This window comes from Columba livia, chromosome 4 (genome assembly GCF_036013475.1).
Source record: "Columba livia isolate bColLiv1 breed racing homer chromosome 4, bColLiv1.pat.W.v2, whole genome shotgun sequence".
NCBI lineage: Eukaryota > Metazoa > Chordata > Aves > Columbiformes > Columbidae > Columba > Columba livia.
Window position 1 is genome coordinate 46,251,116 of NC_088605.1, and position 17,558 is coordinate 46,268,673.

General features: G+C 44.2%; 1 protein-coding gene across 14 annotated transcripts in view; it reads right to left on the reverse strand.

Annotated features, from left to right (window-relative positions):
• Window positions 1–10,731: 10,731 nt before the first annotated feature.
• The window catches only part of TMEM131L (transmembrane 131 like), an 81,362-nt gene continuing 74,535 nt past the window's right edge, over window positions 10,732–17,558 (reverse strand). For 10 of the 14 annotated variants that reach the window (XM_065062666.1, XM_065062664.1, XM_065062657.1 and 7 more), the window contains 5 exons: window positions 16,727–16,812; window positions 15,311–15,431; window positions 13,590–13,678; window positions 12,615–12,757; window positions 10,732–11,144 (listed from right to left, as the gene is read on the reverse strand). In XM_065062666.1, coding sequence (XP_064918738.1) covers window positions 10,866–11,144; window positions 12,615–12,757; window positions 13,590–13,678; window positions 15,311–15,431; window positions 16,727–16,812 — 718 coding nt within the window. In that variant the 3' untranslated portion in view covers window positions 10,732–10,865. The remainder of the gene's footprint in view (window positions 11,145–12,614; window positions 12,758–13,589; window positions 13,679–15,310; window positions 15,432–16,726; window positions 16,813–17,558) is intronic. The other 4 variants (XM_065062656.1, XM_065062655.1, XM_065062661.1 and 1 more) reach the window with 1 other exon arrangement.

The following is a 17,558-nucleotide window of genomic DNA, read 5'->3' on the forward strand; positions in this document are numbered from 1 at the left end:
ACAAACCTATCTGCAAGAGAACCACCAGCCAGCACCTCATCTGAAATGACAAAAGCACTTGAGGTCAAGGAACCAGCTTTGCCGTGCGGCTCGCTGTTTCATTTGCAATTTTTCATTCGGGTGGTTTACTTTGGCTCGTTGTCTCTGGTAAACATCTCACAACACTGAAACCAGGAAATACCCGAAAATAAATAAAGAAATGGGGATTACTAATAGATCTTTTGTCTTCCCAAGGATCAGCATTACTCAGGCGAGATCCTGCCATCCCAGGGGGTGCAAAATTTCCCCAGGGACCTGTCGAGGGTGAAGGACACCCCCAGCATGGGAGGCAGCCGGGATGGAGGAGTTTGCTGGGGGGGCTGCCGAACTTGGCACTGCCGGCCTTGCACAACCACCGCCACGCCCGGCTGCACAAGCATTTGGAAATCGCAGGCGGAGCAAGGGCCTCTCCCAAGCTGCCCTGGAGGCACAGGGAGACAGAGGCTCTCTACCAAGTCTGGTGGCTTCTCTGTCCTGTTTTGTCCTTAAAGTTTCGTGCTTCCCCCTCCAGAGTTCAGCCAGGGGGATTTCTGCCCCTCCAATCCTTGGTTTTCTCTATAACTTTTGGCATGAGAGAGAATAACTTTGTAGCTAAAGCTGTGCCTTTAATGGTGTATTTACGCTCTAATTATAAGGACCCCCTACTGCATTTTACAGAAGAAAAACAGATAGTGAAGGCGCTGAGGTGTTGCAGGGCCGTCTGTCTGGAGGGGGCCTGCATCCACCCCTCCTTGCTCTAGTCCCCCTCTTCCAGAGCAGAAAGTCAGAAGACAGCGAGATCCCCTGTCCCTGTCGGTGCGGAAGCAACTGAGAGCTGGGGCGCTGCAAGCACGTACATTTAATCCAGCCTGTACATTTGCTGGGCAGCAGAACAAGACTGCTCCTGCAGGCAGATACACTGGCTTTGCCAGGCTCTGGAAAGCCATAACCTTCTGTCCAAGAGGCTGCGGCAAGGGGAAACCACTGAGATAAGCTGTCACAATTGGTCTTTTTCCTCCAGTAAGCAGGATGCATACAGAAATTCAATGTAGACACCCCATGCCTGCTCCAGTCCTGCAGCAGAGAGGAATTTTTTGGAACCCAGGGGCTCCCTGGAGATCTGTAAATGCTCCTACAACTGAGATACAGAAGAAAAGGAGGTGCTACTCTACGCATCTTCTTCTGGATGTGTTTACTGAAGGAGCCAGGTGATTAGGAAGTGGATTAAGCCTTGCAGAAAAGCTAGGCAGAGGAGATAAGAGAGCTTAATCACAGGACAGCGGCAGGGATGGTTGGCACCAGCTTCACTGAGACATCCTGAGCATCCTTAGAAGCAGAGACAGAGACGCAACAGGAACTGTGGTATCCAAACCCCAGGGCCTCCAAACGCCAGGTGCCATCTGAATATGGGACACCCCAGAACTAAATGCTAAATTCTTACATGTCTAAAGGGTCCGAGGGATCCCAAATTCTGCCCAAGTCTCTCCCTCTGTTGTCAATGAGGTTAGATTGTGTTGTCTAATTCTTAAAGCACATTAGAAACATTACTAAATATGACCCGATGATGATCTACTTATCAAAATAAATCTGACTTTTCTTCTCTCTCTGTTGTAGGAGACACATTAAGGTCTAATGGATACAACCGAGTTTGAGAAAACATCCCTGCCACAGACTTTTTGCACAGATTTTGGAGGTGACATTGACCTCCAGTTTTTGGCATAGGCCTTCCGGAAACTCGACCACAGGCTGTGCTGGTGGAGAAGGCAGAGGAAGAGTACAATTGCCAGATCCAGGGGTTTCTTAACTGTGCTCCGTATTTCTGTCTCCACTGCAAAAAATATGGTTTTCAATCAAGCTACATAAAGAGTTAGATGCCTTAAAAACTAACAAGCATGCACATAACAAACCAGAAGCCTGTGTCCTGGGAAGCCAAGTTTCGGTGAGGTAAAAGGAGCTCAGCATCACAGCACAGGCAGCAGCATTCCCCTCTGATAGCAAAGAGTCCGGCTTGCAGAGCAGAGCAGCAGGGCACAGGACAGACTGCAGACTTTAAACCAGTCTTCAGTGTTTGTGGAAGCAGAAGCAACTGTCTTGCAGAAAAACTAATAAAGTTCATCATCTCACATAAGAGCAAGCTTTAGCTCAACTGTAACTCTAAAAAGGCCTGGACACCAAAAGGTTTATTCTAGCTTGGCAGAAATGGCCTCTTCTGCCCTCAGAGTAAATTGGACAATGGGAAAACCATCTTCAGAATAAATTATACAACTGGAAGACAGTTTTCTGAGTTTGTAGCAGCTGGCACACAACATTACTGCTTGCTTCTAGGCAGTGTTGCAATTCCCATGGGTTCGATTACCTTAGATATGATACATACAACCTGTCTGAGTGACCACACTGCAGCGCAGAGCCAGCTTGTGCCAATCTAAGCCAGGCATGCTATGGTCTTACTTGTCCCTCTTTCTAGAAGTTAAAACAGCCATGAAAAAGCAGATTGAGCTGCTGATATACTCAGCCCCTTGGGGAAACCTGGGCAGCTCCAGAGGCTTCCTACTTCTTCTTCACATGAAATGCTTCCTTACCAGGCTTCCTCAGACCCCAGACTTGCAGACTTCTTTTAATATCTGCAGTATGTTATTCACTGCAGGAATACATGGGGGAATTTGAAATAGGCAAGTGAGTCCCATTACTGTAAAGATATATTTGGTCTGTCATCTATTAAAATGCATGGCTGCGTGTGCCTGGCAAGTGCTTCAAAGTTGTTCTTTTGATCTTTGCAAAGATAAGACTGTAATATTTTTGTAGGTATATGAAAACATTAGTTACTGAACTAGTTAAAAACCACTTAACTTTTGAAACTGGTGCCATCTGTTCCCTATTTTTATTTATAGAACTCAATACTCAGTCTCTTGAGGACTTTTCTAACGAACTCTCTCTACATGAAATATCAGTGATGCTTTGGCCAAGAGAGCTGAACAGGTCTGCAGATGAAGCTGGTCAACTAACAAAGGACTACTCAGATAAGAGGAAGCAAGGAGAAGGACAGAAGGAAGGCCATCTAGGAGCCTTTCGCTCATCCCTTAAGTCAGCTCTTCAGAAAGAAAAACAGTGTCTTGGTTAGGCTCCAGATTGCTCTGTTACAGCAAATAGCATAAGAGGTTCTTGCAACCAACACCAAACCTGCAGCTTGTTGAGCCTCAGTCATGTAAGTCATTCTGGAGGGTGCTCACAGGCTTACATTTCACTAAAGAAACTAATAAATAAGAGCTAACATACTTCATATCTCACTTAAGGATTTTGAAGCATTTCTGCAAGTCATTATTTGGTCCTCAACAAATTGTGTGACAAATTTTAGTCCTTAAACCGATAAATTATTAAAAACCTTTCAAGTAAACAGAAAGGTTCCTTTCTTAGGAAAAAAAAACAAACAAAAAACTGAAAACACCCTTCACCAACCAGTGATTGTGCAGGCCATCTGTAAAAGGCACAAAGATATCTCTCATTAATGACATTGTGAGTTGAGGGCTTCCAAATGTTGCCTGTTGCTGTAGGGTATTTATACTTACAGACAGGAAAAGCTTGTGTCACCATGAGCTCAGGCCCCACAGGCTGTCCATCCCTGGCATCTCCATCAGGCCTTTAATTTGTGTCCCAGGTTTCTGCTTGCAATCAGGAGCATCCCACCCCATAAGCCACAGATGGCTCAGACCAGGCCACACAGAGCTGCAATGTTCAAGGCTGCAACTGAAAGCAGAAGCAAACCCTGCAGGCCAGGAGAGAGGGAGGTCACCCGTCCTCACCTTGATGTAGAAGTGCTGAAAATGACAGCAAAATTCCAGGAGAAAATTGCTCAGCAGCACCTGCGTTCACCAGACTGGTGGCATGGGAAAATTGTACAACTGAGCCTTGATTAAGCAGAAGATACCTGTGGTCTGATTTCTTGCAGCCCTGGCAAGAGCATTATATACCAAGGACACACAGATGGGAAAAGATGAAACTCAGTACTCAAAGTCAATTGTTGAGTGCATGATCTTGAGCGCAGGACCAGCAGTGGGAGCCTGAATTCACATGCAGTCCTTAGCCAATTGGAAGGGGTGGTTGGTGCCTGATTAAAAGCTAATAATTGAAGGAGGAACACAAGCTGTGATTTAGCAGAGGATTTCATCAACTGAAGTAGGTCTGGCATCTCCTCCAGTTAACAACTGCTAGCTGTCCGCAGAAAGACTGATAGACCTGCAGGCAGCTACGGGAAGCGCAGATCAATACAGAACCGCTGCTGAGCTCCAGAAACCATTTACACCACAAACGGTGGGTCATGCAGCTGAAAAGCACAAGGTGAGCTGAGGGGGAGTGCGGGCTTCCCACAGTGCTCTGAAAACAGGGCGGCAATGAGGTCATTTTCCATTCCCTCACAAGAGCCACACACCCGTCCAGGAGGTGCACGTGCCGTCAGGAGCTGGGCTGGAAGAAGGGTGAACCAGCCTGCATGCAAGCAGCTTGAGGAACGCCGCCGAGACACCGCCTTTCTCATGCAAGCATGGCCGAGAAGAAACCAATAAGCCCCCACGGCCATGCCACCGCCTCACAGGTCTGAGGAGAGCGGTGGGAAGATTACAGTGTTTTCTGACATTTCTGTGAGGTTCCCTTATCAGCCTCGGCATCTGGTTTGCACTCTTCGGCATTTCCTACAAAACTGCGAAACACCTTTCATCTAACACGGCTGTGTCAAGCAAATGAAGTGAAACAGTTCTCTCCCTAAATCAGAACCAGCAATCACAGCAGGTTCTTGTAGGGCGCTAATGACCAAGTGCTTTGCAGCAGCACCTGAACGTTGCGTGAGGAGGAGGTTGTTCCTAGTTTGGAGACAGCCCTGTACCACAGCACTCTCTGACACCCAGCCCGGCGAAGGCGACCAGCCTTCCACGTCACCGTCTCTGGGAGCCAAAGTACGTCCAGCACACAGGCTTCCTCCACGTCTGTGCTAACGAAGACGTGCAAGAGCATTAGTTTCCCTCCGCAAAATGTACATTCAGTCAAAATTAAAACCAAACAAATGGCTCCCTGCAAACCAAGCATTTTGCCAGCGAGGTTGGAGAAATGAGGTCTAGCAGAGCCTGTCACTCCATGGGTACAGCAGCCAGAGCATGGTGAGGATGGTCAAGGTATGGACCACCACCTTCTCAAAATCATTGCACGGGAGTTGAGTTTACTGAAGAGGAAGGGGGCTTTTTGGTCACTCACGAAGGCTACGTGCTCCTTCCAAGAGATGTATATATACACACTCAGTTGCAAGCCAAGCCAAGCTGCTGGTAGTTTAGCTGACAATGATGAAATAACTGGTTTATGCTAGATAAGAAGCTGATCCAAACCAGCTAAAGGAGCTCATCTGGCACAGGTTTGTACGCTAGGGAGGCCCCTTGTTTGAGGCCAGAGTGGTCACTGCTTGCTCAGGTTGCTGGCAGCCTCCAAGCAACAAAAACTCCAGAGAGGTGCGTGGGGCCACATAGAAACACCAAACCACCACTGCCTCTGAACAAGGCTGCTAAACCCCTGAAACAGCTCAGGGAGCAGCTCACATGCACACCCAGGGGAGTGACGATCAGCAGCTGTCCTCCAGAGCAGCCCAGGGGGTTGGAGAAGGTTTGGGGGGTTGTCCTGCTGCTGTTGCTGCTGGAGCAAGCAGCAAGAAACGAAATACAGCAGAGGTCACGGAGAAAGCGAGCCACATGGCGTGCAATGCACAGTGACAAAGGAGACATTTTTGTCTAGCAGGCACGGACAGATGGCTTTTGCAGGGAAACCCACTCCCCAGAGACGGAGGGAGGAGCAGCAATATTCAGCTTTCAACAGCAGGGGAGCGCCTGTGTCCATGCACTAGTGGTGAGCTGCAGAGGTGAACATGAGCCCCCACGACCCCAGTTGCAATGCTACTTGCAGGGCTGGGACAATAAATCCCCTCCCTGCTCTGCTCTTATCGCTCAACCATGATGGGCAGAGCACAGCTCACCCACTGCCTCCCACTCTTGCACATCCCCCAGCTCACAGAGACAGGGAACATCACTGGGTCACGCTCACCAGAGCGTGCAGGACTGGGCAACTGCCCCAACCAACGCCAGGGACCTCTTTCTCCAGCTAGGACACCTACGTCTGCCAGCCTCCTGCCCCTCAGAAAGGCAGGGTGTGTCACATCACTGCTATGACAGATGATGGCCAAGGGTGCTACAGAAAAGGACGTGATAAACCATGCCCTCAGCCATTTCCCCCATAGAATTGGACAGACAGACTGAAAAAATGGGATGGGGCAAGTAAAGGTACATGTAAAATGTGCCCATGGTGATGGGGAGGTGCTGCTGCACACCCTTTCCACAAATAGCTTAAAGCAAAACAAGTATGTGGAGAGGGCAAAATAAGATGGAGGTGACTCTATGACTAAGAAAAATAAACAACACGTGTTCCCTGAGGCTGGAAGGGAGGAAAGCAAATCCTGGAAAGCAATGCCCAACCCACCACCGTAAAGCCTGGCCAAGAACTCACCTGGCAGGATGGCAGTGCCAGCTCTGCAGTGCTGCCGAGGCTGTGGCCTGCCAGTCAGCACTGGGGCTTCTCCTGACACAGAGGAAAGTTGGGTGCTGAGGCTGGAGGCACTGCCAGCCCCAGTGTGGGTGGTGAGTACCTCCCTCACCTGCTTCCTCCCCTTCCGCCCTCTTCAGCAGATTAAGATAGTTAATCGCTCTCTTTAATAAGCTAATTTGCCCTCTGGCAATCAGAGATCTCAGCCACATTTTCAGGCTCACTTTTGCAAGCGCAATGGAAAGCTGTTCACTGGTTTTCGCTCCTTCGAACGGCAGGAACAGTCCTTTATGCCCAGGTCTAGCTGCAGGAGCTGTAGGACAGTCCCACCAATTGTCACTACACTCACGACAAAGTCACAAGAGCAAGTAACACCTGTGCTTCCCAGCTGAGCCTGCCTTCAGGGACTTGTGCTGTCCCCCATGTGCTTTGAACCGCCCATGAGATCTGCAGGTCAGTCTGGCCACTCTGTTGCTCCCAACTAGTCCAAACCCAGATCCTAGGCCAGACTGGTGGCAGCCCAAATCCTCCCCTGCAGAAACAAGCTCAACACCGTACCAGCTCCACTTACCAAGAAAGAGGGTCCCAGCAGAGCCCTGTCCTCTCCTACCGGGAAGCTGCGCTGGATGTTCCTCTTCCCTTTGCTCTCCAGCTGTGAGTGGCTTGCTGCAGCCTGGCAAGGTGAAGGCAGCTGAACACCCCCACAGCAGATGCTGGCTCCGTCCAAATGCTGGCTCTCACAGTACCTATAAACCTCCACGAAATATGCCAGCAGTATTCTCTGGCTCCAGGATGGAAATACTGGACCAACCAGGCAGGCTTGGCCAAGACATCCTGTGCAAATCAAGGACAGTGATAACTTGCTACCATCAGTTCCCAAAGCACATATAAGAAGCCACGAACTTGCTGGGAGCATGGAGAACTGGTGGCTGTCGCTTCTCCCAGGTCTCTTCTTGGGAAAACACTGAATATCCTGAGTTTCTGTAGCATTCGCACTGGGACAAGAAATCAACACTGTATGCTTGCAACTGCTCATGATGTTCCCCCTTCTCCATCACTGGCCCTACTAATGACCTGTGCAAGCTATTCATCTTTTAGACTGGTATTTTTGGTTTTCCCTTTGCAATCTTAAGTATTTCTTGGGTTAAATGAGAATTTATTTTGCTGAAGTTTTCAAAAAAATTGATACCAGTTTCAGAGAGATCAGTGAAGATCCCAATGCTGCTATAGGGAATTCCTAGAAGAAGGCAAGAAATTAGGTATTATTTTGCTCATGACAATGGCATGTCTTTAGAGCAACCTCTCCAGCTTCACTCTAGCAGAATTACAATAATTTTGACAGAAAGTAACTTGTAATGGAATTATTTATTTCATCTTTACTGTAGGAGGAATGATTGTTAACTGAGTCCACATCCACTTGAATTCAGTGGATTGCTAATTAAGCTACAGATGTCTCCTGATGGCAGCAATTATTCCTGGTAACCTTAATGAGCTTGTTACATTCTTTAGTTATTGTTATGAAAAGTTACATGAAATACTTTGCCTAATACTACACAGCTCCCAGGGGAATTACTTCTCGATATGTTCTTGTTTGATTAAGGAGAATGATTGTTTTCTTTCTTAGCAATATTTCTCAAGTAGTTGGCAGCTCATTTCCCTTGTCTTTTGCTGACACTTCAACAACTGACAACTTTTACTCAGAGGTCTTCTTTTCCAAACAGTTCGAACTTCTTTTTTTTGCTCTCCCTGAGTTCTCCAGTGTCTTTGCTTGGCTTATTGCATCGTTTTTTCCTCTCTTTTCCAATGCTTTATTCTATCTGGAACATACACATTACTTACAACACGAACACAGGGCCAATGAGAACTCAGTGCGGTTTTGTTGTCGTTACAGTTTGTTGCAAATGTAAGAAAAGCATGTCCTTACACTGGTACTTGAAGCAAAGCTTCACTTCAGTGCACGGAAAATACAGATCTCCTTAAAACAGTTAACAGAATTAACAGTATGAGCTGAGTAAACTAACCAAGAACAGCATTGCACGTCCTCTTTCCTGTGCCTCTGCACGTCCAAAATTCAATGAATATGCAACACAAGTAACATTATCCAGGGAATAATGAACTTCATTGCATTTCAAACCAAATGATCGCTTTTTTTTTAATCCATATTTATTGTGTTTGCACACCAACTCTATTCCTCCAGAAGTCTCCAGCCACAGGCAAGAGGTGCACAGAAAGCATGTCAGTGGTTATGACTACTTCTCATGGCTTTGTACTGATTTCAGGAGCATCAAAGTTCATATGAACATGTGAACTTTCCTTCAAAATCACAAGAAATTATGATTAAACTCCAGAGTCAAACAGATTCCCTCCCAGCACAACGTATTGTGGAAAGCAGCCAAAGACTCCAAGCATTAGTTCCTGATCAAGCCATTGAAACACTACAGTTCTGAAAACACTCAGTGACGATCCCATTTTTCTGACACTGAAACCAAAGGAAGGCTTAGCAGCACCTTCTGCATGAGCAGCTTTTAAGTATCCCGCTCAGTCGCTACCTCCTGCTGAGCTAACTCAAACACATGTGAAAGCAGAGCTGGCAAGGCACCTTTCAACAAAGCTTTCTTTGCAGGAACTGGTGATTTACTGAAACAAACTTTCTACAGAAACATGCCAGTTTTGGTCAAACATTTCAACACCTGAGATGGCATTTCTGGTTGAAACCAGCAGGTCAGAGGAGCTGGTCTGACAGCCTAGCAATGTGGTGAGACTGGCAGGGCCAGAATTAGGTCTGGGAGCTCAGATTGCTAAGTAGCCTTGCATACAGGCAGTCAGCTATTTTGCAGTGCCTCTTCTGCTCTGCCTTCAAATAAAAACAAATGTGAATGCATCAACACTTTGTTGTCAGAGTTATTGTCTTCCAGTCAATCCGAGTTCAAAGGGCAAAAGGAAAACAATGAAAGTAGCAAAAAATAAGGAACTTGCTCAAGTTCACAGAACCCTCAAAATGGTGGCTGGACCCTGGTGGTCTCTAGTCCAACCTCCCACAAGGAGCAGGACTCCACCACCACTAGATCATGTCACATGCAGCTTTGTTCAGCCACATCATGAACACCTCCAAGCATGGAGATCTGTCCACCTCTTGGGGCAACCCATTCTCCTGCAGCACCACCCTCCGAGGGGAGCCCCTCATGTTCAACCTGAACCTCCCACACCACAACCTCTGACCGCTGCCTTTTGCCACAACACCTACAGCCACCACACAGGCTGTGGTTCTCCTTTGAGCAGCTGGACAAGGCTGCTACCAGATCTCCCTTCACTCTCTCTGGGCTTAACAAGGCCACTTGTGGAGGACACCTCTGAATTTAAGGGATACACTCCCCCTTTTTTGAGTGAAGATGTCCAGACACACTCTGCCATGCCAGAACATTGAGCTCTACAGGAACACTCAGCAGAGACAGCTTCCACCATGGAGAGATTCAGCAGCACTTCTCTGGTTGCCCTTCCCACCATGAAGATTCATTCTCCACCCGAGCTAACACAATGCTGTTCTGTTTCAGAGAGTGGTGTGAACACCTCTCTCAAAGAAATATTTGTTCCAGCTCAAGCTTTGACATTTTAAATAAGGGCAATTAAATGCACTGAAAATGCTATTGCAACATGAAGGCTACAAATATAAACACCAAATGTCAGGAGTCACTTGCAGGAAAAGCTCCTGGAAGAAATGGCCACTCGCCCACACTGTACAAGCAGAACATGGGCCAACTGACAGCCCACATTCTGTAGCCACAATTCAGCCTTTTTTTCTACATCCAAAAGTTTACACCCACAAATAACTCTGTGAGCAGCAGACTTGGCACCACTTGGAAATTCTCTGATCTGCATCAACAGCTTGGTCCCTACTCTTACTGTTTGGTACAGATCTGGTTATTTACAGGTGTAAGTTTGTACCTACAAATGCTAAACCACTCCTACTTTATACCACAGAATGTAAACTTCAGGAGAAGTATGTGCAGTACAGGTTCATGGATGCTTTTAAGAACCTAATACTGTTCTTATTCTTGAAAAATTTTGACTTTAAATTTATAGCCTTCACCTGACAATAACAGCATCCTGAATAGGCTTTGCTTTTTAAAATGCACTGAATGCTCAGACTTCAGTAAAAAAAATTTATTTTCAATATAAAAAGTGCCAAAATATCCACCAACATTGTAATCTATTCAACAACCAGCTTACTCTAGTAATGAAAATTGCAAGCATCTTTATTCACATTTTTAATCAAATTCCTTTCACACGTTTCCACAGTAACCCGAGTCCCTCGAAAGTGGGAAATTTGCATTTCGATTGGCTGCTGTAGTCCATATGTCCAAGTTCATGTAGGCACGGAAGGGGTTAAACCTCGGGTAGTATTCCTGCTTACACATAACTGCCTGGTTCTCCACATGGGTCGAGTGTTGGGTCGCGGCACTGACGGGGCAGCAGCTTTCATAAATATCGCTCTGAGGTGCCCAGATGGAACCAAAAAGTCCAGACATGGGAGACAAGCTTCGGGTGCTTGAGAGGTAGGGCTGTAGGGCAAGATAAAAATAACCATGGGAAACTGCAAAATGGAGCGTTTTCCAAAGAAATCGTGGCAATGTGGTACTAAATGGAAGGAAGCAGCATTTATGCAGAGAACTTAGGAAATGCACAAGTAGAAAATTGTACACGAGTTTAAAAACCACTGTGGCTGCTGAAAATATTACAGCAGCATTACTCTGTGTGTGTAAAGGCACTTAACTACATGAAGCCATACGAGCTCCTCCCTGCATGGCATCGATATTACTGTAACAGGAACACAATACTCAGTTCTGGTCAGGCTGTCAAGATAAATAAAAGAGAAACTGAAGACAGGTGAAAAGCTCCATGCATGTTTTGGACTTAAAATTGAAACAGAAGGACACCTAAGAAATGGCAAGAAAAAGGTTGAAGTACGTGTCAGTACTGAAAGACTATGCACGCCGGGAGCAGAGAGGGATATGCAATTTGGAAAAGAGACTCTAATTGGGAGCAAGGGAATTTAGTTAGAAAATTTCGAAAGCTTATAAAGAACCTCCTGGAGGGCAAGATGTGTTAGTCTGCAAGGAAGTCTCTTGGAGAAGGTCATGGAAGTCTTGGGACTTTTAAAACTGAATGAAACACTGAAATGTATTGTGGGGAAAAGCTCGCCAGGGAAATGAACTGAATTATCTAATGTATTTTCCAATCTCTACCTTCTGTGTTTCCTGGCATTCCTGAATAAAATATGAAATAAAGCCACGTTTATTTTAGGAAAAAGTCTTCTACCAGTTTTGCCATTTTTTAACACAGCAGAATTTTCACTTTTGCAGTTGGAAATATTTCTTGCTTTATTTGGTTAGTTTTATTCAAAATAAATCTACTGTAAATTAAAAAAAATATCTAAAATAGAAGATTTTGAAATATGAGCAGAAGAGAAGGTGGTTACAATTAAAGACCACCTTGAACTGAAGTCACTACGTTGCACTATGGGATGACATAAACATGGCTGGTCGGGAGCATAATAGGTCAAAGTCAGCATGCAGAAATCTGCACTAATCCAGCTTAAATCACTGGGATTTCCTAGCAAAAAAAAAAAAAACCAAAAACCTGTCAAAGTCACTGAGAGCAGCTGTCCATTCAGCTCTACAATTTCCAACTCTCTTTGGGTTTTGCTATCAGCACTTTTTGTGTTTTACCCTCATCTGGAAAGGCTGATTTTGATAGGAAAAAGTCTCAAAATGTTTTTCCATACATAAGATGATTTTAGTCAATTTTCAGGCAAAAGGATCTGTTTTAAAATTTCACAGAAAAGGTCCAGTAACATCCTTGACCACCAAGGGACAAAGCTGGGTTACCAACGTCAGCATCAAATCCATACATCAGGCTACTTAAAAGATGCATGGAGAACATGCGAGCAACAAGGAGGGGAAAGACAGGAATGCACTGGGTAGGCTTTGAAGAGGCACACAAAGGCAGCGCCTCGCAGTGACAACACTCACTGTGGAGTTGACGTAACTGGCGGGCTCCCAGGTAGGTGGCATGTTGGGAGGTGCGTTCCAGGCAGAGGGACAGTTCTGGTCAATGAAGGCTGTATTCTGCACCGCTGCAGTACCTGGGAAGCCACTAGGATAGTTCATGTTTTCTGCAGTTTATAAAAGTAGAAAAGACAGAATAAGGTTTTTGCAGTATAAATAGTATCGACATTTCTGTGGAGCAACAGTGGATCTTCTCGGAGTGAGCCAGGCTGGAACCCACCTAAGCCTTCAGCAACTTCAGGGAGCTTCAGGGCAGCACAGCAGCAAAGCATAACAATTTCTGTTAACAAGGCTACCACTCTGTATTAGGGACCCAGTAACAAATTGCTATCAGGAGGATGGAATAAAGAGTTGGCAATCTCTCTACTGGAGAACAGAGACTTTATTAGCCACAGAACGTGCATGGCAGAGCCTGCCCAGGTTTCACTGCCAACATGCCTCAGCTCTAAGCACCCGAGGGATCACCGTGCTGCCTGTGATACTATAGCCTGACCTTTAATTATTGCTTAGGTAATGCTAAAGAATTCTAGGTTGCTGCCAGTGTGCTTCCCAAGCCAAGAAATTCTAGCCTGGAAAGGTAATTGGTCACGAGAGGTGTTCTGTTTCACACACTGGAAGGCAAAAGTCTGCCAGAGGGGAAACAAAGAAAGTAGTGCAAAGAGATTTGTGTTATACTATGGTCACAAGCACTTCTCTCTATTCCCTCTCAAACAGAGTCCTGTGTGCTGGCTTTTCAGGCTTAATAACTCCATACAAAGATCAGTCTTCTCATCTGCCACATGCAGACATTATTTATTGCTACAGAGCACCCAGTCAGCTGGAAACTGTAAAGTCCGCTTGATGTCCAGATGTTTACAGACAAACTCAGCCTTTAGTTCTACAAAAGGTGAGAGAAAAAACCATGCTTAATGGTAATTCATAAGCTTTATTTCATCATACCTTCTGGGAAAGCACCATATTCATTCATCTCTAGTGGACAATACATGTTGGAAAACTGGCTGTCACAAGCTGCGTTCCAGTCGATGAAGCTGTCCCAAGAAATAGAAAAATACGCTGTCAGAAACAATTTGCAGAACTCCTGAAAATTATTTGGAAATACTTATTTAATCTAAAGCTGTTGGATGCAAAAACGCCTGTAAGTGATGATGAGGCTTTTCACATTCCACTTGCCAATTCTGCCAGTACCTGCTCTGTGCCACTACATAATCACAGCAATTCTCTCACTGAGCTTTCTGTTCTCTTGGAGGATGAACAACTTGCAATGACGGCTACCAGAGTCCTGCAACGCCTAACTGGGTTCAACTTCTTCCAATGTAAAAAAAAAAGGTACTACTTTTCCCACAACCATGGTAAGGGTAAAGTGAAATAATGTGATTTGAAACAGAAGACAATGTAACACATTCTCAAACATCTGAATGCTTGACAACAGCAATTAAAATGGAGATTTCTACTCTCCTGACCACATGTTAAAGTCCTGTTAAACAATTATGTTTTCTAAACTACACATTAATTTGTAGGGATTACACTTGTTTTAATTAAAATCATTTCAGCATTTCAAGAAGACTTTTCAAAAGTAATTCTTAAAGACATCGCGGAAGTGAAACAAGCCCTGCTATGCAATGACCCTGAAGAAGGCCAAGTCTGGAGCAAGTCTGGACAAGATAGGTATATAAAAGGATTTCGCGTTGTGCTAATTCAGTTTCACTATTCAGGCAAGAAGTCATCGTAAGTTACCACTACTACACATGAATAAGTAATTACATGTAGTTTTGGACATGAAGTCTAAATTGAGATTGGCATATGGAAGCAACATAGCATAATACAGAATCTCCCTCAAATCATCATGTATTTAATCTGATTTAAGAGTCAGACCATTTGTCACTGCTGCCACTCATCAGGGCTGCAGTTTGTTGACACGCCAGACCCGAAGTCAGCAGGCTGGTTGGGATCACAAGACCATCACTCAGGAATTTCTACGTTACCACTTCGTCATTTCGCATGACAGGATATGACCTGAAGAACTGGCCATATTTCACTGCTATGTTGTGGCAGAATATTTCTTCTCACTAGTTTGTGGTGCATCTTTCATTAGTAACATTTGTGGTGTGGAGAATCTAAAGTACACCAGTTATTCAAGTTCATCACTACAGGATGAACAACCTAAATCTAAACAGAGCCTGAGTCAGTCAGACCAACTTGTATCTTTACACCACCATCAAATGGGACTATTTGCCTTTATTTAACAATGTCTGTTCCTGCTATTTAACACAAGTACACACTACATAACACACCGGATGATACACAGAAGCTATGTATTTAGCAAGAGGGCAATGAACCTAAAAGCCAGGCTCTCTGCCTGGCTATGCAAGAGAAGTGGAAGAAATTAAAAGCTTTCCAAAAAGTATTTCATTAAATTTGAAGGAAGTTCTGGAATATCTATATATGAGCAGGAACACCAGTGAATTTGTCTTAGCAAAATTAATCACAATGTACTAATGGAAGAGCATAAACAACTAGAACTAAGACAGAAGCAACAGCAAGAATTTTACTTTAACTATCACCTGCCTTACAAATATTATAAGCTCAAGTTTAATCCTCTGCATCACCGAAACTTGAACAAAGCATTATCCCTACTGTTTACATGAAACTTAACAACTTGCCTGTTGTGAACAGAGGGGGTTTCTTGGATCATGCACGGTATGTTATTCTCAAGGTTGTAGTTTAAACTGTTTGACAGGCAGACTGGTTGGGCAGGCCACAAGTCTCCTGTTGGGTAAAGACCTAAAAAGAGAAAAGGTAATGAAATGCAGAACAGGAAGAAGGCTCCAGAAACTCTGAATATCACAATGATACTTTATTCTCAGATTCACAATTAATATTGTATGCTAGATAAAAAACCCCAGAATTATTAACCAATTTTTTGGTCATGTCTTCAAACAAATCTCAAAAATTCTATTTGTTAAATATATGTATATATAAATTGGAACCAAGAAGTTGAAACTCAACAAAACAGGGCAAGAAATTCTTACAGAGAGTCCTTAATTCATCAGCTGCCAGCACCAAGGCAGCACCCTTCCTCACGGCAGGACGGAGAGCAGGGAGGTGGATCCCCACCAGCTTCCCTCTGGCCCCCACCCATCAGTCAGAAACCATCTCTGAAGTCCAGCAGCATGAATGTAGTGGGAACAGGGTTGGGTTTTTAACAGACAACAGCCATTCATGACCAAACAATATGTTAACTCGTTAGGGCTGTATTTAGCCCCCAGGGCAGGTATTCATTGTGCAGCTAAGGACTGAGTGCCCTGGCTGCCCACAGACACTTGGTTCCTATCAACTCTGTGAGAACAGGCAGCTGGAGAAAGGAAACAATACAAATTAGCAGTTTCCATGAGACAAGGGTTGCAAAGTTGGCTCTATTTCATTATTTCACACGATATTATGAATATTGCTACCGTGGAAGAAGTTTTATCAGCATTTGTATCCTACCAGACTCAGGTTAAACCTGGAGCAGCGATGGGCAGTCAGTTCTGCTGCCCAAAGAACCATGTGTCTTCCAACTACACCCCACCATGAGACCTGTTGCTTTTATGAATCACACTTAACAAGTTAATAGTACTTCCCTTTGAGATACAAACAATGAAAACTCAAAAGTTTGAACAGCCCCAACCCAACCTCATTCATTACTGCTTTCCAAGTCCCAACTGGAAATTTAGAGAGAAACGCAGTTGTATTTATTTGATGTTGACCTTCATTTTAACACAGCAACCAGTGCTCTCGATCTCTCAACTGCATTATTTTGGGAAATACATCTGTGCAAAGCAAGAGGGGGAAAAAAACAAATACTACCTAAAACGTGAGTTAAAAGCTAAATGCTGTCTTCACACAAAAGATGCAGCAAAAAATGTCCAGGTTATAAGCTTAGCTTTGTTAACTTTGCTCTTAACTTGTTTAGAAGTCAAGCTCTAATAACAACATGTCTGTCAAGTCGGTGTATACAAGTGTTACAGGCAACATCACTGAAACAGCTTGACAAAGTGTGCAAAAAAACAGCTCCAGTTGTTAATAAAGTAACTGACCTTTATTTTTGTCAGGATCTGCAGCTATGTCAGTGAAACTGGGACATAAGGTTTCAGGATATTGGGGGATGCTGTTCATGTCTCTGCTGAATGAAAAGAAAATTTCATTTCTTAAGTCTAGATACTATTATATTTCATAATCCAAAGTATTGCAAAAGAAATATACACAGATGTAAAAAGTATTCTAATAAACATCACGATTGTTATTGCTTTCCCAGTCTTTCTTGATTTTTCTTATTTTGAATTAATCACTGTACAATTTTTCAAGTTTTACTTTTCAATTAAAAGCCAGCTACTTATTACACATGCAAAATGAATAAAATCAATACATCTTAATTAACCTACTTTCATTATTGAACTATCAACCTATTGCAAATTAATTCAACAGCTCTTTTCTAAAATTGGTAAACAAGCTATAGTCCATGAAGATGAGCAGGATCTCTCAGAATGTTTCAATGTTCCAAACAACTCTCAGGCAAGTTTACTTTCATGTGCATGAAGACACACAGGCACACATGAATATAAATTTTATATTTATCAAACCCCAAAGAAACTAGTTAATGTGAATGGAAAGGGAATATTTTCAAGCACCAGAATCCCAGAGGAAAAGGATTAAATTACTTTCCCTAGTGAAAACAGAGAGTCATGAATGAGAAGTGAAATGAGGACTCGTAATAAAAATTATAGATGCTATCTCTATTACAGTAAAGAGGTAGAAAGGAATATGGGGGAGGGGGAAATCAATTTTCATGCTGTATATCTTAGGAGAACATTATTCCCATTAAAAGAATAACATCAACTTGAAAGTCTCACACCCACCTTTTTGGTTGTT